Genomic DNA, 24,817 nt, shown 5'->3' on the forward strand with positions numbered 1-24,817 from the left:
TCTGAAATGTTGACCTCATTGAGTGGAAACAGGAAATTATAGTCTGCAGGGTCTCGGTGGACATGTTTGCAGACATGTGTCTTGTCTCGCATGAGGTCTTTAATCTCTACACGCTGGTCAAACTATTCTTGTGTGCACGCCGGGTTTTAAAAGGAGTTTGACTCACGGTGGTCAGTCATTACGTGTGTATGCGCGCTTCTGGAACTGGGTTGGTATGACCATCAGCTGCAGTCAGAGTCGGGTTGCAACAACTGCCCGATCCGTCCTGGACCTGCTCCCAGTGCAATTAAACGTGCTGCCGATCGCTCCCCCGACACCTCTCCGTCCCGCCCTCCTCCATTTGACAGTTTCATATTTAAAACTCCTGCAGCATTTGCAAAAAAAAGCTGGCTGATGCAATTCACCCCCCCCCCCCCCCCCCCCCCCCCCCCCCCCCCAACACTCTAATTATGTGCTCCATAAATAGAAAGCATCGCATGGTGATGGCTGCTGCAGCTTTAGCCATTCATCAGCCGACTGTAGAAGAGTTTGAGATGTTACTTTCATCAAGCTCGTTTTGCAGTCAGTTCACTTGAAGAAGAAAACTCAATGAAAAGCTAATGCTTGTGTTTTATTAGGCCACATGTTTGATTGAGAAAGAAATGTGTTACAGGTACATTTTTTGAGTTAATGGGATTTAATTTAATTTGAATCACAACACAGACGCTAGTTGAAATTTTCATCCATCTTCTATAAAGGGCCACTTACTCAAGAAGTCATTTGGGCTGAGATGCATGTTTTAAAATATACTGTTGGTTGGAGAGGGTGGCTGGGCGTCTCGCCCGGCGTGGCTCGGTCCCTGACAGCAGGTGGGGGGTCACAACGGCTCGGATCGGACTGTGCTGGCTGCAGTGCCGGGGGGCTTCCTTCTAAGGCCTTCTGGGCTCATGTGAGGTTCTGGAGCAGCTCCTCATGTGAAAGCCTGGCTGTCTCAGGCTGGGTGGGGCAGTGCGGGATTTGTGGGGGGGGTGTCGATGTCCACTACACGCTCTCTGCTGCCTTCCAGTCCAGAAAGGTGCTGGACCATGTGGTGGCCTGAGTTGCCCCGCCTGGGGGCAGGGGCCAGCGGGATTACCCCTGCACATGGGGAAACGGGCCGGAGTGTTTGGTGTCCCGTCACTCATGACTGGCAGCTTGGAGCGGATCCTGAGGGCTCCATGTCTCTTCTGGGTCTTCTGCCGGCTCCTCGTGACTGAGGGCAACCTCTCCTACATTCTTCCTCTGCTGCCCCCTTGTTTCAGGTGTGTAGCTGCCTCAGGTCTGATGGTGTGTGGGCCTGACAATACACAGACCTTAACACTATAACCACAGCCTGACCTCCAACATGTTGTCACCTTAAAATTTATTGATTGCCCTGATAAGGATCTCTATTTCTGTCCCGACGACAGCGTGAGTCCTCATCAGTCAGGTTTAGGTCCCCATCAGTACAGAAGAACAAGAATACACACTCATGCATGAATACACACACACCATTCTTAAATTATCGCCAACCATTCATTCAATTTTTTCCCTTTTTTTTTTCTTGCTTTAAAATTTTCTAATTTTCTATAGCTGTGATTTGTGTCTTTCCTGGCTTTACCATGTTTATATTATACATTATTATTATCTGTTCATTGTGCCACCCATCCCTCTCTGTCCATGTCATCTCCTGTTTTCGTCCAACAGCCGAACATACTTTAATAAAGACAAACAATAGAAGCAATTAATTAATATGTTTAAAAAATTGACCAGACATAATTAGCTTTGGCATCTTAATCCATTTGACAAAAAAAAAAAAAAAAAACGCATCTCTAACTTCAAATATGTAATATAGACACATCTGGTCATGTGTTATAGGGATCAATGATCAGGCACAGGTGATCGCAATCATCCCTCCCCACATCCCTCTCTGCCACCACTCCCGCCATCTCTCTGCCCTGCAGCCGAGCTGAACCACGCCTCGCCACCTCATTCACCTTTCTTTCAGGAGCTGGACCAGCTCATTCACTTTTACTGGGTGCTCTCATTTACCCTGCAGCACTCTGGTGTTGTAAAATTCTTGCGAATGTCTTACTCATACAGAGAACACTGACGATTCTGCTTGCGGCAAGGGAAAGGTTTCCTGTGAAAATGTCATTTCTCTCGAGAGGAAAGGGAGCAGCAGGTTGTTGTAAACTGTTAGAATTAAATTAAAAAACAAACGTGTCAGACCACATAGCTGCTTGTTTCATCAGCTTCATTTGATGGGAATGTAAAGGTGGCAAATGCAAAAGTACAAAATTCCTTTCTTCCTTGCTGCAATTTTTTTTTCTTTTTTATTTTAATAATAGTTTCTGTGGAGCTTCAGATTGAATATTTACTGAACGGTGGAGTGATTTAAGGACAAATTTGTCCAATCAAGTTACACCAGAACCACAATTTTTAATATTTTCCTGGTTAAAAAAATTATCTAATCATGCATTATGCAACATTGTTATTATTTTTTTTGAAGATGACAGTAAAAAAGGTCACTTTAGTGTTCATCATTAAAATCATCACAAACAGAAAACCGTTGTCATTTCTCTGATAACAGTGAAAACACAGCGGTGACTTTATTTCATTTTTACGTTCAAATTATTTCATTAGATTTCAGTTATTTATTCCACATGCTTTCATGGTTCTCAGAACGACAACATTCAGATTCGGAACAGATTGTACTGATCGAAAATGTCACAACTCATAAATGCCTGTTGTGATTGAACTGTTATGTAATTTCGAGATTGCTTTCCTTTGTTGTGTGTCTCTAAATATGTCTTCATGCTTTTGTCTTGTAACAATTGGAAAACAGGTTCATTTATTTTTAACTTGGCACAACGGGTCATGTTGACAATAAATCACGCAACGCTACATTATCCTGCTGGACTTTGGTGTGATTTGTTGAATCACTTCATTAAAGGTGGATTTTCCTCAAATATAGCGGGTTTTTTCTTTTGAGAATGCATGAAAAATTGAATAATGATGGTGATAAAGACAGCTCAAGTCAGGATTTAGTTCTGAGGAACATCTGGAGCTGCTCTTGGAATGTATGGCTGTTTTTGTTTTTTTTAAGCAGAATTTCCTCCTCTAAACTGCATTCACTGAAGGTGTGGGCTGCGCTGGATGTACCACACCTCTTACAGACCTGAAGCATGTCAGACGATTTAAAGGCACCGATGTCTAAGAATAGAACAAGATGTGTGACTTATGAGAAACACTTTAGAAACCTGTGTGTATTTTGTTGGTGAAACTGAGCAAAGAAATCTGTGAAAGTCAACAGTATCGTGCAAAGTCTGTTTAATGATGGATGGCATTCGATGGAGAGCAAATAGTGGAGGTGGAGGTAAATCCATCGTACGGCTGAAGGAAACATGAGGTGAGTTCCAACGTAGAAACACTTTGGATCAGAAACTTTCACTTTGTGAACACACTAGACATGTTCTACTCTATTCTGTTCTGTTCTATTCTCAAAAAGCTGCTCTTTAGAGCTTTCCTATGGTCAGAGAAGGGAAGTGAAGACTCAAACGTACAATCACTTTCTAACCAGAAGTGTTTTCTTTATTGGGGACGTGTAGTGGAAGGGTAGGTGGCTCAAACCCGTGAACCGGATAAAGCGGTATAAAAGATGGATGGAAACGTGTAGAATCAAACCTGGACCAAACCAAACTAAATAAAACTAAAACACTAGCAAACAGTCAGAACCATGAGCAAATACAACATCAGTTACTGGAACCACAAGGGAACGGAGGAAGGGAGACTCATGAGAAACAAGTTGTTAGGCCTGGCTTGGACCCAAAAGCGGACTGAGACACAATGGACTTTATTGAAGTACGTCATGTCGAGGCAGAGGTATCAGGAGAGGAGCAAGCAGAGAGCGACCGGTGAGGCCGAACACACAGGGAGGGAACACGGTGGACCTGGAATGTCGAAACAGCGCACGATCAGACAGACTAAATATACAGGGAAGGGGGAGGAGATGAGACACGATAGGTTAATTGAAAACAAAGCGAGGGAGATAGGGTGCAGGGACAGACGCAGACGACAGGAGGAGCTGGAAACACACAGGGAAACCAGGGAGGAAAGGATCCTGACACATGTGAGACAGGAGCATGACACAAACACACACAGACCAAGCTTTGAATGGGCAGAAATGACCAAAGTGAACGGTTAACATCAGTGGTTAACCTCTGAGGCACTCCCTGACCCCGATGCATTACTCCAGGACGAGATTCTAGACCTCTCAAAACGAACACAGACATTTGAAACCTTCAGACAACAGAAACTCTTTAAATCTGACCAAGACTCATAAAATATGACATTTCTACTTGAACTGAATTTTACAGACAATTGAACGCTGACCTACACTCCTCAACACTGGCTCTATGACTCTTCAAACCCCACCCAGCTTTTTTTTAAAGCTGACCCAGATTTTTTTAAGCCTGTTCTTCAGCCTCTTTCTCTCTGACATTTTCAACTTAAGACTCATCAAAACTAACTTGCACACTTAAACTTTCACTCTGTTTCTTTAGATCACACCCAGGTTTGTCCAATACACTTCAGAGCTGACCACCTGTCAGAAGAATAAAGCTAGACCTGTGGTTTGTCTTCAAAAGTATTTCCAACTTGCGCACAGAATGCAAAGTAGCTATAGCATGCAAATAAACTTTGCATTCCCTGGATAGCTGGATGAGACTCAGTACCTGACTACCTGAAGAGGTCCCGGCACTGCAGGCTAAGAAAACTGGATGATGGAATGTATTGAACAATGCGTGGCGCCAGAACTTCCCCCTGTGGGCATAAGACCGGTTCTGCAGGTGAATTCTTGAACAAGCCTGGTGGCAATGTTGTGGTTAGCTTTTTACTACTGTGCGGAAATTGCAGTCATCTCTTTGTTGTTGTTTTACGTAATGAATATGCATACCTGGCTTGTGCTGGCATGTTTGCCCCTTAGATCACATACTGAGCAGGTCCAGGCACCCAGACACACACCTGAGGTCTGTTTTTAGAGGATGGGTCACCTTTTTTTCTTTACTCGGAAGTCAGTCATGCAACTGCAGAGAGCAAAAGTTAAAGCAAGATAACAGAACACTATAATCAGCTAAAAGGTAGAATAAATGCAAACAGTAAAGAGGGAAAGAATGGAGGTGAGTAGTTAAGATAGGCCTAATATTTTCAGTCCAACAAACAAACCCGAGCTCCTTTCAATTCCAAATTTCATGAGGAGTTTTCTCCAGGTGCTCAGTTACCCCAACAGTAACAAAAACCAAGCACTTAATATGAACCGGTGGCTCTGAGTCGTACGTGCGAATGTGAGTCAGCCAGGCCGTCTGCGGGGTTGACCTCTGATGGACTGCCGGCCTGTCCAGGGTGTAACCTGCCTTTGCCCATCGTCAGCTGGGATCGGCTCCAGCACCCTGTGTTCCTGAATTAGATACAGCGGCATCCAAGATGGATTTCATGAGGCAAAACATTCTCATATACAAGTGGTTCTCAAAGTGTGAGAGGACGGTCACAGCTCTGAGAGCTCGGGCCACTTCAACCTGGCTGCATCAGTATCGGTGTTCTTTCTTTTGCCACTACTTGATCGGGATTTTGTTCCTTTGTTTTTGTATCTTTGGTCACATGCACATCTGCATTTCCCAAAAACAACTATTGTAAACTTTTTTGTGTTGTTGTTTTTGGACATTTTTCCCCTGTTGTTGTACTTTGGTGCTCATAACATCTGCCCTATTTCCCCATTTAGGAAATAGTTAAGGCTGTCTATTGATCAACTTTTTAAAACTTAATCACTTTGATACATTGCTTTTTTTTTTTATTATTTTAATGAAACTTCTGTGCTTTTGAATTTGCACATCATGAATGCATAGTGCATAGAAAAATAAGTTCAGTCAGTCCTTTAGGTATGTTCACAGTGTTTGTTGATGTTGCGATAACAATAATGTTGAAGTAAATTGTGAAGTCCCAACCCCCTCACATCAAGTCGGCGATTCTTATTTGAATACCAGACTTTCTAGTTATGATGAACGGTTTGAAATTCATACGGTACAATTTTTATTAGTAAAAGAAAAAAAAAAACTGCTGCAAAATTACCCGCTCAGCAACTTCAGTGATTTATAACAGGACAAGAACCTTGAAAAAAGTTCAGGCATAATCCTGACGGACTGCAGCCATCCTGTTTTGAGCGTTAGTTTAGTCTAGCGACACGCAGAGCCAACAGACACAACAAGTCTTTAATTCCAGCTGCCATCGGTCTGCTCCCAAAAATGTAAATAGATGTGTCAGTGTGTGTATTGTGCGATTCATGTTTTCTTCTGGACTTCTTGATAGTTTACTTTGACTGGATCTTGATATTCAAGTTCACTTGATAAAATAATTGATAAACCAGGATCTGGTGGGATCTTCTTAGGACCCTCTTCTCGATCTGGACCTGTTTGGCAGGGGAGGGTAGTGGTGGTGGTGGTGGTGTAGTAGCGGGGCTCGGCCGCCTGGGGGCGGGCGAGAACAGGGTGGACCCGGTAGAGGTGAGGAGAGAGGCTGCGCTCCGTGGAGGAGGGGCCGGCCTTGACGGAGGAGGTCCATCCAACCAATTTGCTGAGTTTCTTTGTACGCTGTCAAAGGGAAGAACAGGGAAACCACGCTGCCGTGACTCACACACACTCACTCACACACACACACACACGCGCGCCGAGGACTCCTCGTGGCGGAGCCGGCCCGAGCATCAGACCTCTGAGCGGACCGACAGAGGGGAGACACCGGACAGGAGGGAGATACGGGAAGCTCCGCGGAAAAGAGGAAACAAGTCAGACAGAGATGTCAGGGCTGAAGAAGAGAAACTCAAACTCCTCCGTGGAGAGAGAGGAGGACAAGCAGCTGACGGAAAGGATGCTCTCCGGGGACAAGGGGGGCTCCAGCCCGGCCGGAACCCCGGCAGACGACGGTAAGAGCCCCAACAACGTGGCGGCAGGTGCGGGGGAGCAGGACGGGGTCGCCCTGAAGAGGACCATCACCCTCATGAACGGCGTGGCCATCATCGTGGGCACCATCATCGGCTCGGGCATCTTCGTCACGCCGACCGGCGTGGTGAAGGAGGCCGGCTCGGTGGGTCTGTCCCTGGTGGTGTGGACCGTGTGCGGGGTGTTCTCCACCGTGGGGGCCCTCTGCTACGCGGAGCTGGGGACCACCATCACCAAGTCCGGCGGGGACTATGCCTACATCCTGGAGGTGTACGGCGCCCTGACGGCGTTCCTCAAGCTCTGGATCGAGCTGCTCATCATCCGGCCGTCCTCGCAGTACATCGTCGCCTACGTGTTCGCCACGTACCTCCTGAAGCCCATCTTCCCGGTGTGTCCGGTGCCGGAGACCGGGGCCAAGCTGGTGGCCTGCCTCTGCATCAGTGAGTAATGTCCGATCACTTCCCGAGCCGAGCCGAGCCGAGCCGAGTCCACCCGAGCCGAGCCGAGATGATGCAACTTTTCGGCAGCGCGCTATTCGTGAAAAATGCCGCGTGCGTGATTACATCAGCTCATCTTTACATCATTATTGTTTTAAAATAAATATCTTTTAAACATATACATTTATTTACATTCATAAATAAGTTACGAAAATGACAAATTGTTGCACTCTTTCTCAGTTTGACAGCATACAATGCAGAAATTCAAAAGCATAATACACTATAAAGACATTTTTTAAACAAATATTTGCATGTTCTAAAACTATGTGCCACCCACTTTTCAAATAATTATTTTGTTCAGTTGTGATTGGCCCTCATTTGCGCATCTTTTGAAGAATGACACATTTCTTTTTCACGAAGTTCTGCTTTATTGTGAGAGAGTCTGAAAATAAACCAAATTAAATCCATTTCAAAGCCAGGTCACTTCATCTTTTGTAGAGCTGGGAGGCAGGCTTATAATTTGAAGCAAAAGCTCTTATTGTTTTCTGAAGCAAACTGTTAGTTGAAAAAAAATTAAAGCCTTTTCTTTCTTTTCAAAAGGTTTATGATAATCACATTAAATTAGATTACCCTGGTTTTACCTTTTCAAATTTTTGAGGTTTTATTCAAAGTAGCCACAGAAATTAATGTTCCAGAAATTAAATGTGACCTTTTGTATTAGCTCATTCTCACTTTTTTTTTTTTTTTCGTATCCTTTGGAATTATTTTTTTTTCCATTTCATCTTCATGTTGTCCATCTGGAGGTTAACAAAAAGTACCCCCAAATCATCACCAAATAACCCATAGATTTATTCATTTTAAGAGAGATTCACTTTAGTTCTACAATTTTTTTTGTGCTCAAATTGATCTAACAATTCTGTGGTCTTTTTATTCATTCATTCGTATTAGGAACGGTTTTATTTATTGATTTCACATTGTGGTTTTTCAGGCCTAAGGATTTGGTAAAACATAACCGCCAGCAGCTTTCATCACTCTCTGGTACTGTGATGCAATAAATGTTCCAGTTTTGGACTAAAGTTCAACAAAATAGGCCAGAATATGCTGTATAATGTGTTCTAAGTCTTGCATTTGAACATTAAGTCATGTAAAAAGGCTTCAAAGACCAACAAAAATGCTCATTGTCTAATATTAAGTAAACATGATATATTTGGGCTAATATGGTTGATTTAGTTTAAACTAATGAGTTAAGTGTGTGCGAATGTCTTAATGGGACAATACTGAAAAATCTGAATGTGACTCACAAACACATGGTCTGTTTTACAGCTTGCTTTGGAGTCTCAACTAGATTAACTCTGGATTAGGAGCTGCTTTAGCTTGTTAGCGCCAATCTCAGCTATTCGTCTAAAAACACCCACACACATACAATCACACACAACCACACACCCCACACACACTCACGTGTGTGTGTGTGTGGGTGTGGTGACAGCCAGCCTGCTAGTAACTCTGGTACCATAATCTTCACACTGACTGAAGGCTAAATACTGAGCGAGATCACGTGACAAAGCTGTGAAACAAAAGAGCGTGTGCGCGCACGCAGTGGATAAGGCAGTGCTTGACGACCAAACTTACACACACACACACACATACACACACACACCCTTATAAGTCTGTTTTGGGTCAGGTTACTGTTCCATTTGACCCATTTATGAAGGAATTCCTGTAATTCAGCCCTTCATTCATGTTTACTGAACCCTGCGTTCACCTGTTTTCACATGAATCCCACTGTAACATGTGTCTGTGCTCGTTATTGTGAGCCCGGTCCTCTACTGTATCCCTCGCTCCCTTCACTTGCCCTCTCTTGAGCACAGAGCCCCATTGTGCGGTCTCGTCTTTCTATTGTAGCCCCGACCTGATTTAGGAGCTTTGAAGGGACCTGCTGCTTTAGATAAGCGCTTTTAATGGGGTCTGGGGTGAGGGGGCCGCTTCGCCAGCTCTCTGTGGATAACTTTGTGTGTGTGTGTGCCGGATCCCGCTGGATACCAGCACTGTACAGGACAAAGGGAGGACGGCGGAGGGGATCTGACAGTAAAGAAATTGTTTACAGTCTCTGAATTCTTCTCCAGCTCACGTTGCGTTGTTAGAAAGCCCCAGAGACACGTGCACGCTGGAGTCATGTCTCAAGGTGTACTGCTGGAACAAAACCAAAGGACACAGTTTATTCCACGATTGTGTTCTGCACATGAGAACAAAAAGCCCTCTGAACTTTTATCTTCTTTCAACTTTGAGACTCAGAACGTGTGAGAACATCTGTATACAGATTCCATCTCAGTGTGAGGCGTTTTGTGGTCTTCAGACTGTGTTCTCAGTCAGATCGCGTGAGGAGTTCAGCCACGTGTCTAATTAAAAAGATCGGGGGGGGAAACCCTAACACACCTCCTCTCTCTTTCATTTTCTGCAGTGCTGCTGACCTTTGTCAACTGCTACAGTGTGAAGGCGGCCACCAGGGTGCAGGACTTCTTTGCCGCAGCTAAACTTCTGGCGCTCGGGCTCATCATCATCATCGGCTTCGTCAAGATTGGCCAAGGTACGTCACACTCGCACATGCGGTTAAGCTTCATTCTTGTGATTTTAATTTCCCCTCCCGCCACACCGCACTTACGGGGAAGACACTGAGTGTTAGAGTTCATGTAGGGATCAGTACTCCGGCCTCACAGTCAAAGTATCCTCATTGTGTGGATTTTGCACGATCTTCTTGGGCAAGAGTGATTTTTTTTTTTTCCCTCGATACCCTGGTTTCCTCACACAGTCTGGTGAATGTGTTTGTGGCGGACTCACGGTCCGTCCATGGTGTCAGCTGGCATCAACTCCAGCAACCTGCAAGTGGACGAAGCAGTGAATCGGACGGGTCAATCGATTGTTACACAAACTGTATGAATTTCTTTTTATGAATTTACTTGTGTGTTGTCTGAAAACTCCGTTGCACCATGCTGCTCTCTGCAGAGGCCCGATAAACAAAGCACGTGGAATGAGATTGTGGCCCACCACACTGTACATGCGGCATGCCTGCTCCATGCCTCCCACGTGCCGGACATGCTCCATGCAGGAAACGCCCCCCTGGCTTTGATGGTGCGGCAGTCTGCTGCTACCACCCAGCCGGAAAGAGGAAGTGGTTAACTTTACACACACGTCGTATTCCTCCGAAATGACTTCACTGCCACTCCTCCCTGCTTCTGACAGAGGATTTCTTAAAATAGATGGCTTAATCTTATTTTTGGAAAAAAAAAAACTCATGAGAAAGTGATCCTTCAGGTGAATAAATCACCTTAAAAACCTGAGGATGTTATGCAATTTCTGAGCTGCGATCAAACTGCAGTGACGTTATGTGATGTGAATCCCAGAGTTTGACTCTATTTAAAACGACAGGATGTCGTGAAGCGTAGCCAGAAGCAGGAGGTCCGTGAAGAGGGGAAAAACCTCTTCACACAACGAGCTCTGAGGCAGAACACAGCTCCTTTCATTTGGCCGTCCGCTCCCAGTCTGCATCACAGGAAAACTCCAGCAGCCCGTTCAACCAAGCAGCGTCTCGTGCCCCCCCCCCCCCCCCCCCCCCCCCCCAGGGGGTCAAAGGAAAGTTTCAGGAAATAGAAGTCTGCCCCCTACAGGAAGGTTGTGCCTCGTTCAGCTTCAAGGCTGTGGAGTTCACCAGGTTCGTGCCACAGAAATTAGACCACTGTGGTCTGCTGTCCAACAAATATAAAATGACAGAAACACCCCCCTTTACTTCCGCTCTGATAATGAGAGATTTCCCCCAGGTGACTGCAGGCTTATCCTGTCAGCCGGCTGGGGACGTGAGCAGCACGACCGGCTGATTCCAAAATAAAGTGTGCTACAGTAATCCAGCCGAGATGTCATTAAAACATGGATCACTCTCTCGAAGTGCTGACATGCAAGAATGTAGTTCACCTTAATGAACTTTCTAAGGTGGAAGAGGCTGGACGTAAGGACTACTGTACTCTTATCTGTGAGTTGAGTTTAAAATCACCCAGGGTCAGCTCAGCTTGGTGATGTACCTCTGAACGGTGCTGTGAGATCCCTTCAGTTACCACGACTCTGCTGAATTCCTGTTCTGAGCATTAATTAACTTCTAGATTTTTGGACAGAAGTAGGTCGGCTTTCTGTTACTCACTCCTCTCCAGCCGTAAATGATTAAGCCAAAGGCGTTTATTGAACTGTTATACAGCTTGCATCAAAGACTGTGATATGACGCATAGAAGGTATTTGTTTCAGGATTTATTCAAGAATTTACCTTCCAGCCTTTTCAAAACCACATTCCTATGCAACCACAAAGTTGCATCTGGAGTTTTAGTCGAATCGCAGAGGAGTGACTGATAAAAAATCCTGATTTTTATCATTGTTCCCAGTAAGCTGCCGCTTATCTCTGAGCTCATGTCAACAGCAGACCTGCACTCCGACGGTTCTTCCCCCTCATTGTCTTCCTCCAACAGAAGCCGTAAACCATCGCACCTTTCATTACTGAGCTGATCCTAATCCACATAAGCAGAGCGAGCACCTCGCCTGTCGTAATGCTTGTTTTGGTCCGCGTCTAGAGCATGAAAAATGATCCTCTCGTATTTGCAATGATTCTTTTCCAAGCATCATTTAAATTCTGGCATTTTACTCTGATGTTTAGCTGTGATTATAACAGCGTGCTAACCCGCAGTCTTTCCTCGTGTATCTCCACCAGTTCGTGAGCGCGGTAGTGGGAGTGCATCTTGAAGGCTTGAAGATCGTGTTCAGAAGCATCGGCCACTGAGCAAATGTTTCATCTTCAAAATTGATTCGTTTGATACAGAAAGCTAGATATTTAAGATTTAAGTGAGTTTGACAATTGGTGAGAGAATTGGCTTGGAAAACCTCAGGCAGCAGTTCTTGGTGAATGTGTTTGATTTGTGGTGCTCAGTTTCTATCAGATATTCTTCAGTGGCTGAAGGAAGTAAAAGCGTGGATCCGGTCACGCCGTTGGGGTCACGCCTCACACCAGCTCTTGCGGACAGCGTTCAACTCTTCAAAGCCTGTTCAAAAGCAAAGAGTTGATTTTTAAGGTCGAGGTCAGAAACACTGACCTCTTTAGCCTAAATGGGTTTCAGGCATTCAGACGTCAACCGGTGTGGAGAGACGTGTCCTGTGTGTGGCCACAGAGCTCTGGGACTCAGATTAGAGCCCGGCGTAATCTGATTAGCCCTATAAAGCCCTTCTCTTTCAGCCTTGCAGCCATGGGCACCTTTTGCTATCGAGAGACTGATCTGGTGACCGGCGGAGTTTCTTCCTGTCACACTCCCGTCTGCAACAACAAAACCAGCCGCTCATTTAAATACGATGCCGCTGTCAAAGGACTGAATCATCCAGTCATTCATTTAAAAAAAAATGTATATGTATTATTTTTCACTGGGTTCTCGACTTGCATTACAGTAGGCCTCACAATTATTTATTAATTCCCTCCGGAGTGCAGAATGTGCCAGTGAACCTCCAGGTGACTGCTGGTCGTTTGGATCACGAGGGGTTCTGGTGAAGAGCAGGAACAGTGTGTCTCACTTGTAATATTTTCCAAACGTTACAAGTTCTATCAGAATATTTGCCGCAACTTGTTGCTACTCTTAGAAAAAAAACTTTGTTTTGCAAATTGTCTTTCCGCCCCTTCGCCCTCCTCTGCTCCAAAATGTTGGGAATCGCCATAGCAACCACTGTCGTCAGCCGATGATGACTTTGTCTTTCTCCAGCTGATATCCATCCATGGAAAAATGAGTTTTTGGTTTTGTCACACAGACTATAGATGAAAACTGTTTTCACAAGGATGATCGACTGGAAAATGAATCGTCTTTGGTTTTTTGTTTCAAGGAATTTTCACATTCAGATGGCAACATTTCAAAAAGTAAATACTGTAGTTTACATGCCAGGCCACTAGTGGGCGCTGGGTTTTTGTTATAAAAACATGCATGCTATAACGATAGTAGTATACTGTTTAGAAGCGTTTCTCAGCATAATTCCCATTTTAAACTCTGTATCCTGATTCAAAATACATTGAAATGTCTTTCATTGCTGTTGCCACTAAAAATGCAACAATGAGTCGACGGCATCCCGAGTTTGACCCACAGGATATATGTTTGGGACAAGTTTCGGTTTTAGGCTCATCTGAGGCATTAGCAGGGTGAGTGTTCAGGGACCGGTGGAGAAATATAGAAATGTAGCGACAGATGTGGTAAATGTCCACTTTGTAGCAGAATTACTGTTAAATTCAAACTCTGTGTAATCCTCCATGTTGACGTGCTCGATCTACTCACACAGAAAAACTGTGTGAACAGACTATTCACAATGAGTCATTCAGAAACGTGCACCTCCCACGATACCAATAATCTCTAAACCTGATTTGTCTCAGTCTTCATGGAAAGCTTAATCCAAGTAACAGCTTTTAACTGATCCACCATAACTCCATACGAAACCCATCTGGGCTTAGTTCCCAAATAACAAGCGTGTTTCTCATTTCAACGAACCACACACTTCCAGGACTGGTTTAGATTTGGCGCCATGTGTATTTCCGGCCTCTCATCTCACCTATTTAGTATTGAATCAGAGATGAGTATTCCTGTTCTGCCAACTCAGCACAACGAACTACTGACTGTGCAGGTTCAGGCTGTCATCATGCCTTGAAAGTTCGCAGATGGATTTTAGAAGATTCTATACTTGCAAGCCGCTAGAAATTAAATCCTTATCAGTGTTTTTTTATATTCTTGTGGGTGTATTTTTATTTTAGCTTTTTTAGCATGCAAATTAGCTTCAGACCATGTTTTGGGAGCTGACCATAAAAAGACACGAGGGTTCTCGACTGAGGTCGCTGCGGCCACACGTCTCTCCGTCAGCCTGATATCAGGTCAAACGCTGGCCCTGCGGGACCAGACGGGACGGGAATCGAGCGTTTCCCACACTGCACTCCGGCTCAGCCCTAACCCTCCCTGTACCAACAGTGCCCGGGAGCTGTTGGTTTAGCAACCGTCGCCGTGTCTGAGAATGTGCGCGGCACATCGAGGGGAGCAGGAATGTGGCCCGGAGCCCGACGGGCCAGCGGAGACCTGGAGGTCCGAAAAGAGGGGTCGTGATCGAAACTTCATAAATCGTCACAACAGTGGCGTCGATGGAGTGAAAAACAAAAGAGCTGCTGAGGCCTGGACCTCTCCTCTCACTAACCAACTGGTGGCTCATTAAGCAAACATATTACTGATGTCCATAGAAATCAGTGTTAAACAACATTCATTACTTAATTAAAATTAGCATTTTTGCCAATAATAGCAAAACTGTGCTTTGAAGAGCTAAAACTGACTGTGTGGACCATATCTTTTTAAGTCATTGTGTTTTACAGGGTCTTTAACCAGCTGCTGTAAAAACCATTTTAAAGAGTGACTCATTAGTAGGATTTAAAAACCAACAGTGAATTAGATCCTTTGGAAAGTTGCAGGATGTTTGTGCTTCTTGTTTGTATTGCCTTTATTTTTCCCTCTCCACCTTACTCTGTGTGCAAACAACGGTGCAAAGTTAAGACTCTTGAGAAGCTGTGGTTCAGTTAGTAGAATAAATTGTCTTCCAAGAACAACCCTAATTATACCTGTGAAGTGCTTGTTTTGCAGTGCCACATAGGTGAAAATGCACGGTCTAAGTGAAGTCTCTTGTCCCAGACTGGTCTGTTTGTGCGATAGCTCGGAGTCCGGGTCTCAGCCGGTCTGAACTCTGCAGCCCCTCACTGATCCGCATACTGAGAAGGATTTAGGTCGAATATTTGTGTTTTGGGGCAAACAGGGATCATTGTTAAACATCTCGGTGTCGCTTAGTCTGGCTTTTGAACCTGCCTGCAGGGTCCTGATAGCAATAATATAGACACGGGGGGTCTGGTATTGTCTTTTTTTTTTTTTTTTTTTTTTTTTGAGTTTTAATCAACTTTTTCTTTCCCAGGTGGCACCGATGAACTTCTGCCAGAAAATTCCTTCAAGAACTCCAAGTCTGACTTTGGGAACATCGGTCTGGCGCTCTACAGCGGCCTGTTTGCCTACGGAGGCTGGTGAGTTTAGTGACACCCTGAGAGCCAGGAGCTGCTTCACTTCCTCCAGATGATCATTAAGAAATAAGAGAAGCTGCAGATTTTGGTAACATTGGAGCAACGATATGATGCCCAAGCTCACAGCTTCACAAATGTTCGTATCTGAGTCGGTTATTCTCAACAAATACAACAGTACAGTCCAGAGCTGCTGGATGTAACTTAAAAATGTGACGTGACGGACATAAGACATCATGAAAATGTTCTGCTCTCCACCAGACTGGATATTTAGATTTCTTCTCCTCTTGTCTGCAGGAACTACTTGAACTTTGTCACGGAGGAGATGATCGAGCCTTACAAGTGAGTTCCGTTTCTTCATGGCTCCAAAAAGACGTGTTGAGAATGAGGAGTGGTGGCGTTTGCTTTAACTCGGGCCTCTGCTGTGTGTGTGTGTGTGTGTGTGTGTGTGTGTGTCTGACGCCAGAAACCTCCCCCGAGCCATCATCATCTCCCTGCCCATCGTGACGGCCGTGTACGTTCTCACCAACCTGGCTTATTTCACCACGCTGTCGCCCGATGACATGATCAACTCGGAGGCCGTGGCCGTGGTGAGCTGATAGTGGAAACGCCGCCGCAGCTGCCTCCTGCTATCAGGACCAGCCTGTTACTGTCTGAGAGAAGTGCACCCGCTAAAGGACAAAAAAAAAAAAAAAAAAAAATCTCACCCGCCCGACGCCTGCAGCCATTGTTACACCCTAACAGTCCGTCTAGCGACAGGATCTACACTCAACCAGACTCTGTGTTTCTGCTCAAACCTTCAGCCTGTTTCTAACCAGATAATCACCTTTTCTTTACTCCAGCGCTGCTGGTTGATGTGACTGGTGTGACCTGATCTCTCAACTCCAGAGTATTTTCAAAATAAGAAGTCTTCTTTCATCCACTGTCCGGCCACATGCCTCGGTTTAGATATTTCCTCTTAATAGACGCAGTTTTGATAATGTCGTTTGCATTTGTTTACATGAATTCAAATCAATACATAATTACAAATATTGAAGCTGAAATAGCAGGAAAAGGTTACCCTAACATGGGAATGAAAACTAAATGAATTTCAAAACCATGATAAACTTAGTTCGTAGTTCTATTATTTAAAGAAAATAAAATCTCCAGTTTCAGTGACGTTTTGAAGTCATATAGCTGATGTAAATTGTGTATTGAGTCTTGTTCTTAACCACAGGAACACAAGTCAAAACGTTTTTCACTGTTATAAACTTATTATGTTTTAATATCTTTGCCCTTTCTGGGTTCTGTCTTATTATGAAAGTAAGAGATCTTCTTTTACAACACTGTTAAGCCACCATTTCCTTTTAACTTGGCGAATATTTATTTGTTTATATATAGCGCCGTTTTTCATACAAAAAAATATGTGTTAATTTGTTTTTTGTTTCATTTGAGATGTAGATATATATACATACACACACTTGATATTTAATGAAAAACCTCTGACAAAGCTCAAGTCTGTTACTTTTGATGAGAATACAGCCTGTACAAAGACTGAACAACACCGCCAGTGCCTGCTATTTAACAAAGAAAAGGGCGTAATAAAAAAAAAAAATCATAATTTTGGACTTTTTCTTGAACATATTTTCACTTTGATCACTTTAGCTCATGATAACGGAGCTCTGTTGTGTCCGTGTGTGTCCTGCAGGATTTCGGTAACTACCACCTGGGCCCCATGGCGTGGATCATCCCGGTGTTTGTCGGTCTGTCCTGCTTCGGATCAGTCAATGGCTCGCTGTTCACGTCGTCCAGGTGACGCGTACTCACAAACTGTGCGAGGAAATCGATGCGTCGGAGTTCAATGCAGATGCCAGGTTGAATGAAAACCGAGAGTTAAAGGTCGCCACGTCTGTTTGTGTATCAGGTTGTTCTTCGTGGGTTCTCGTGAGGGTCACCTGCCCAGCCTGCTGTCAATGATCCACCCGACTCTGCTGACGCCGCTCCCCTCTCTTATATTCACTGTATGTCCCCCAAACAACTATCTGCAACACAAGTTTGAACTTTGTTTATTTTAGCTGTTTCTTAAATATTTGATCGTGAGAGGCGAAGGTGTTTCACTCTCTCTCTCTCTCTCTCTCTCTCTCTCTCTCTCTCTCTCTCTCTCTCTCTCTTTCTCTCTCTCTCCAGTGTTTGATGACGCTGCTCTACGCCTTCTCCAACGACATCTTCTCCGTCATCAACTTCTTCAGCTTCTTCAACTGGCTCTGCATCGCCATGGCGATCATCGGCATGATGTGGCTCCGTTATAAGAAGCCCGAGCTGGAGCGGCCGATCAAGGTGAGCCGGCGTCGCCGCGCTGCCAGCACACCGAAGGACCGCAAAACCGGAAAAGCAGCTTCTCTGTAGCTTTGGGAAACTCCCTCCGCCCTGCCCTGAGAAAGCGAAGTAGAGTCACTACCTGCTCAGGTGTTGCTTTGTGCTCCTGCAAGGAAAAGAAAAACTCCTTCCTCTTCCAGAGACTGTAAAGCCGCCATTCACTCCCACTCAAGTTAGCTTTGGCCGTAGAAAAAATGTTTTCTCTTTGTTTGTTTGGAGTAACAAAGATCCATTCAGAGCAGCACAAACGAACAGAGGTGCGTTTGTTGGGAGCCGTATTAGCTTCCAGTGCAGCGGCTGCTGGCCGTGCTCCTGCCCCTTCTGATGGCAGATTAAAAGACAGAAGAGAAGCTGGATGCTTGTCAGCTGATGTTGGAGCCAGCAGAATGGCTGTGTGCACACTTGTTCTGGTTTCACCTATGTTGTGGGGATTTGGGTTTAAGAGATTTCTTTTAAAGGATTTTGTATTCTGCTTTCCATTGCCAGTCAGTTCTCCGTGATCATACAGCTTTAGGAGATCGTACCAAGATGTTTGCACAGACTTTGTTTATCTAAATCTCCCCACATGTCTTGAAGTGTGGATTTAGTTAAGTGATTTTTAGGCCCCTCTGACTTTGTTTCCTGACATTTGTGTTTCTGAGATGCTTCAATTTCCAACTTCGGAAATGAAGCTTTGAGGTGTCTGCATGCTTTAATGGAAATGAGACAGAGAAAAGATGAGTCCTGAATCGAATGGTTGGATCAATAGAAAATTACAGATTTTGAATGGTTAAAAATCAGTCTGCTAGGACACAAACTTATACAGGAAAGAGCAGATTGCACTTGTTTTAACATTGCATTGGCTGCTTAAATTTATCATATATAAGATGCCTCTATGCTCTGCAAATTTAAGCCCTGGTTGTTTGATGCATATGTTTCAGTCACTTTGATGCGCAGTGCATGTTTACCAGATATTTTGCTGATCAGAGGTCAGTGTGAGTTCACGCCTCGGTGGATCGGTGGCCATAATGTTATGGCCGACGTGTGTGGATGGATAAAGTCCTCCACTGTTCTCAAAAGCCAGCGGGGGAAGTCTCTCAACCCGAAAGCGCCCGTGGATTCCAGTTTGTTGCTCAGCCTTCCAGAGGATTGATGTACCTGGAGCTGGCGCTGAGCTGCGTGTCCACCCGAGGTGGTGGAGGTGGGGGGGAGGGGAGGGGGGGGGGCAGATGGATGTGTCGGTGCGGTGGGACAGTGGCGACTCTGTCTCTCCGCTGACCCTCATTTCTCCTCGTCCCACTGCAGCACTTTATTTCTTCCTCCTTTCTTTGTCTGTCGCATTCCTGCTGTTCAACAGATTCATGATTCAGACTAACGGGCTGAGTCCTCGTCGGGGCTCTCCGGTCCTGGTCCTGAAGCGGGGAGATGGAGAAAACATCCAGGACCAGGACTGGACAGGACTGCTCTGTTTGGGGAAAACAGAGCAGTCTGAACTTTCTCTTTTGTCTGTTCTTTCTAAACTCTTGTCGTATTTCTCAACAAGGATCTGGATCATCCTGATATCAACATGCTAGAAATACTCTGATTGAACTCCTATAACATGCACTGCAGTAAGAATTTGGCTTTGAGGTCTTCAGGCTTTTCTTAGAAATGGTTCTCTGATGAAAGCAGGTTTGAAACTTATGATTTATACAGCCGCTCTCATCTTTCTGGACTCACCTCCAGGAATCTTAACCTGTTTCAGATGAGGCCTCTGACTCTCTGGGCGTTTCCTCTGTCTGCTGCCCGCAGGTCAACATCCTGCTGCCGGTGAGCTTCGTGCTGGCCTGCTTCTTCCTCATCGTCGTCTCCATCTGGAAGACTCCGGTGGAGTGCGCCATTGGCTTCGGCATCATCGCCACCGGGGTCCCCGTCTACTTCATCGGCGTGTGGTGGAAAAACAAACCAAAGTGGCTGCTGAACGGAATCTGTGAGTACAGCCTCCAAATCTCTCCTCCCAACACAGAAACCATCTGAGGACTTCAGCTAGAAGAACAGTAGAGCAGAACGAGGCTCCGCTTTGGCTGATTTTACCTCAAAAACGAGTAAATATTTAAAGTTAACAACAGTAGCTACTTTTAGCTACCTTAGCCATTTCAGCTTTTAGCTATTTTACCGTCTGGAGTCATTTTGAAAATTTGTGCAGATAAAAGTAAAAATGAGCTGAAAGCTTTACGATTTGTACAGAGTGACTCATGTGGCTGTAGAGCCACGGGTTGAACACACTCGGGTCATCCAAACTATAAGTGTTTATGAAAGATTTTTCCGAAAAAGACATGATATTTAAACAAGACTAAAAGTTTACTCAAAGATGCAGAATGATTCCACCTTACAGCCACAACAGCATCACTGAGCCTGTTTTCTGTTTGCTTTTCCATCTTTTTCAGTCACAACAACGGTTATGTGTCAAAAGATGATGGAAGTTGTGCCTCAGGAGTCCTAAAAAAGGTCGACGAAGCCCTTTTTTCCCCCCTTCGGCCAATCAGATTACTCCAACAGAGACCCCCAGGCTCAGACGACACAACTGAAGAAGCTTGACCTACGATGACCCCCCCCAACTTCACCCGCATCTCTCTGTCTCACACACACACACACACACACACACACACACACACACACACACACACACACACACACACACACACACACACATATACACCCTGTCTGCAGGCCGCTGATAAGGACCTGATGAAGGCGTCCAAAGCTGCCACTTTTTCAACTGTTTTCCTTTTTAGTTCTTGTTACTTATTCTCTTGGGTTTGTTTGTTTTTAGTCACTCGTGCATTGTGGTTCTTTCTTTTTTTTTTTTTTTTTTTATTTAAACAATGCATTTCAATGAGTTTTCTGTTTAGCTCTCTTTTTTCTCTTCGTGAGCTGTGTATGACATGCTCTCCTCCTCAGAAACTTGTCAATGTGCCTTATGGGGCAAAAGAGGCAGAACCTGTCGGCCGTGTCGACAAGACGTGATTTGTCACGTTTAGTCCGTGCAGTTTTTCCCGCGCCGTCGTGCACGTTGCTGCTCGCCGGGTGATGGCGATGTTATGGCAACTTCTGCATGGCTGCTGAACCTGCGGAGCCCTGTGATGTGGTGCGGTCGCAGAAGAGAGTAGAGCATTTTTGCTTCTTTTTTTTTTTTCTCCTCTTTCGTATTTGTAGTTGAATTAAAAAAAAAACAAAAAAAAAAAAAAACAACAACAACAAAACAGGGTCCACTATTTGGCAATGGTTTTGGGCTTGCTGCAATTTTCATCAACTATAAATGTAACAGAGATTTTAAATACTCCATTCAGACAGACGGTCTCTAAATTCAGTATTGTTTCACTTGATTGAGTTTATTGGTATAGAAAAATAAGACGGTGCACTTTTTGGCGAATGTTTTGCATTGCCTAAATTTGCAGAACCCGATTAATTCAGTTCAATTGTGTTACTTTACTCTAATGTACTCTAACAAACTCAACACACGATAGCTGAAATAAAGTTTGTGTGTCATAAATTATATATAAACATCTGTAATTGCAGTTTTAAGGGAGGGGGTGCACTTTTTGGCACTTTTTTTCAGAGCTGTTTCGATTTGATTTCCCTGCTTCATCCTGCTAAAAGTGTTTTTTGATCCATTGGGAAAAAAAAATGTAGGGCACATTATTTGGCAAGCATTTGGGGTTGTGAAAAATTGCATACCTTGACTAATTCAATTCAACTGACATTCTTATGTGACTCAAAATGCTGTAATGACCTGCAACCGATGCTCAAAATGCAGTAATATGTTTAGATTTTGTAGTATTTATAGCTGCAAAAAAAAGAAAAAAGATTGGGTACATTTTTTGTCAACAGTGAATACCTGTCAAAAAGTGCTCTCAGTTATTCTATGCAGCAGGAGCTACTTTGGAATTAAATGTGACACACACACATGCACACACACTTTTATGAAATCATTTTAGTGTGAGATTTGTTCATTTAATGATCAGTATTAACATCTGGGGGTTTCGGCTTCAGGGACGCACATCTGGAGCAGTCATGCAGAATTTGGCGTAACACCGGCGACTTCAGCCTGAAGAGTTTCATCACTCTCCCTCCCTGCTGTCCGCTGTCTTAAGACCCGTGTGTGGCTTCAAAGTATTGCTTTAAGTGGTGCATGTACTGTGTGGAGGTGAAGGAAGGCTTTGGGAGTTTCTTTTGCTTCGAAAGAAAAGAAAAGCTGATCTTTTTATCAGCTGACAGATGTTTTCATGTTACATGTAACTGCTGTGTTTTAAACTCAAGCAGGTCAGTACAAGGAAAGAAAAAAGCCTGCGATGTATTTTCTACATTTTTTTTTTTTTTTGTTTTTGTCAGATTTACAAAAGAAATCCTGACATGTTTTCATTCAAAACATGTGATCGAGTCGAGTGCAGTCTACTGATTTCTGAACGTCGCATTTCCTTGAAACTTTCAGGAGCAAAAATGGAAACTCGGCACAAAAAGTTGTTGTTCGCTTGGTGGACGGTTGAGTTACGTCTCGGTAAGTGATGTGATACGAATGGAAAACCTGTCGATTTCTGTTTTAAATGGTGAACATTTGTAAGGAACATGCATTCATGGGATGAGCAGAAGAGTGCGAAGCAATCTATCATGAAAAAATGAAAAATAAGTTGGCAACAGTGTAATAACATCTTAATAACTTAATGAATGATTAGCTAGTTATTAAACTACTGAAGCAATATTTCAAAAATATTTTCGGTAATCTAATAACTGCTGCTAGTAATGGAAAAATAAAGAATAATATGAGAATATCTGTACCAGATGACCAAGCTGAAGCTGTGACTCAGTGTTTCATGCTGTTCATCCCACAAATGCATGTTTGAATGCTTTAAGCCAAGAAACATTGTTACATTAAGAAAAGACATCACTCACCAAACATTCTTACCTTTTGTGCGTAGTTTTAATGGGAAACAGTATTTTGGAGACTTTGCTGTTCTTTTTTTGTTTTTGTTATATTTTTCTGCTGACTCTCAGCTCTGAGCCCAGTTCTCAGCCGTCACACAGTGAGTGTTTTAAGTGACGACGGTTCGACCACACGCTGTGCAAAAGCCGCGTCCTGTAACGGATGTGCGGCGGATACGATCCCGACGCTCCTTCGTCTCGGCGACGGGATCCTTCTCTAGTGTTACGTTTGAACCTTTCACTGCTGTTTTACCCTCCGTTACAGTGAACCGTTCTTCCGTTTGGGGCTAATCTGCATGTGGGTGGAGGCAGGTGGGGGTGGAGGTATCAAAGAGGACCAAAATGCTTCAGTCTGTGGAAGGAAACGAAAGAAGGAACCTTTTTGTTTTGTTTGTTTTTGGTGGTTGTGTTACAGAAGGAGCCCATTTCACAGAATCACAATATGTCCTCCTCATTTTCTATTTGTTTTTTTTTTTGTTGTTTTTTCTTCCCCACTTACGTTGACAGTAACAACAGGAAGTTAGTGCTGTATTATTAACGTGGACCCTCCTCCGGGCAACGGACCAAACAGCGCTGCCTCTGGACGCAGGAGGGGTTAACGTGTATGTCGTAGAGGTAGAGCCTTTCTAACACTCCCGCCGTCGCACTGAGCCGATGGGAAACTAACCCCTATAAGGCTGTAGATTGTTTATTTATTTATTTTTTAGAAAGTCTTTTGTTTATTGTTATTAGACCCTCTAATTTGTTTACAGGGCATTTTGCAGAAAAGTGCTTTACAAATAAATCTTGACTTTTTTTTTTCCATGCCGGTGTTCTGGTGTCTTTTATTTATTTATCCATTCAGATTGATGGGGAATCCCGCCTTCACCTTCACTAATGGCACCACACTTTTATTTATTTTCTCAGATTAATGCAGATTGTTTATTATTTACGGATTTATTTACTGATATTGAATTTTTAATAAATAAAGCCCCACTTGTCTCAGAGCGTGAAACACAGAAGAGGCCATGATAAGACAGAAAGTCACAGATGCACACAACAAACTGCTCCAGCTGATCTACTTGAACATACATGGACACTGACAGCAGATGCTTCAAAGTTGTGCAAAACAGAAATCTGTTAATGAGGCGTTTCCCCTCATGTTAGAGTTTGCGTTTTCTGCCAAATCTTCCGGAGTTTGCACATCACCAGGAGTCCACACTGCTCCCAAATCAACGGCCTTGCAGGAAAGTCTGTGCAGAGCTCCAAATCACTCCTGGAAAGAGCTAAAGCAGATAAGGAAGGCACTAACCGGAGTCTTTTGGAATATGTAAGACCTTCAGCTGCATTATTGCTGAATCCTGCTGAATAAAAGCCACCGTGCATCACGTCTCCTTCTGAACACACCAGCTCAGATCCACAGTTGACAATCCACATTTTGAACTTTTGTCTGGTAGGATACAGTAAAAACCATCAACTCAATAAAGCAAACCACAAAGTCTATGTAACTGAAGAGAAGGTCATGTTTAAGAAGTCCGTCGATAAAAGACACAAACGTACCAGTGGGCTTCCCGAGTATCTTTTGTAGCGTACGTATAAAAACAAGACTGCCAAGGTTGCCGGTTTGATCCCTCATTTCTTGGTTTTGTCTTGTCTTTGTGTCAAAAGTGTCCAAAGACAAAACAATAAGCTTCAAGCTTCTCTCCCTCAGTGCTGTGCGACAGAGTTTCATGGCTGATCATGTGAAGCAGTTGGAACAATGCAGTGTAAAAGTCAATCTACAGACAAACCATTTGAGGACCAGGGTTAGGACACTCTATTGAATTATGCCGATGAACTTTTTTTTTTGATAGTATTACTTTAATCAATAAAAATGAGTTAATGATACGACTGGGCTGAGAGGAAATGTTGTAAAATCCTTTAAAGAGGTGCTCTTTATGAATTTTCCACCCTGGAAATGATCCTTTAGGCTGATTTGTACTCTGATGCAGCTGCATTCGACAGATTTCACAGTAACAAAAACT

At 44.0% G+C, this 24,817-nt stretch overlaps 1 protein-coding gene across 1 annotated transcript; it reads left to right on the forward strand.

The window, feature by feature from the left end:
- Positions 1-6,647: 6,647 nt before the first annotated feature.
- On the forward strand, positions 6,648-23,620 carry slc7a5 (solute carrier family 7 member 5). The gene is made up of 10 exons (XM_030096098.1): positions 6,648-7,426; positions 9,882-10,007; positions 15,422-15,527; positions 15,819-15,863; positions 15,988-16,111; positions 17,209-17,312; positions 17,425-17,521; positions 17,688-17,837; positions 19,647-19,824; positions 20,282-23,620. Exons 1-10 carry the CDS (start codon positions 6,844-6,846, stop codon positions 20,335-20,337), a joined length of 1,569 nt encoding a protein of 522 aa, XP_029951958.1. The 5' UTR covers positions 6,648-6,843; the 3' UTR covers positions 20,338-23,620.
- Positions 23,621-24,817: the final 1,197 nt, after the last annotated feature.

This window comes from Salarias fasciatus, chromosome 7, assembly GCF_902148845.1.
Source record: "Salarias fasciatus chromosome 7, fSalaFa1.1, whole genome shotgun sequence".
Lineage (NCBI taxonomy): Eukaryota > Metazoa > Chordata > Actinopteri > Blenniiformes > Blenniidae > Salarias > Salarias fasciatus.

Coding starts and splice junctions, on each gene's coding strand:
- slc7a5 (XM_030096098.1), top strand. CDS start 6,844: ATGTCAGGGCTGAAGAAGAGAAACTCAAACTCCTCCGTGGAGAGAGAG. Junction 7,427..9,881: donor GGTGGCCTGCCTCTGCATCA/GTGAGTAATGTC, acceptor CATTTTCTGCAG/TGCTGCTGACCTTTGTCAAC. Junction 19,825..20,281: donor GTGGCTGCTGAACGGAATCT/GTGAGTACAGCC, acceptor CATCTTTTTCAG/TCACAACAACGGTTATGTGT.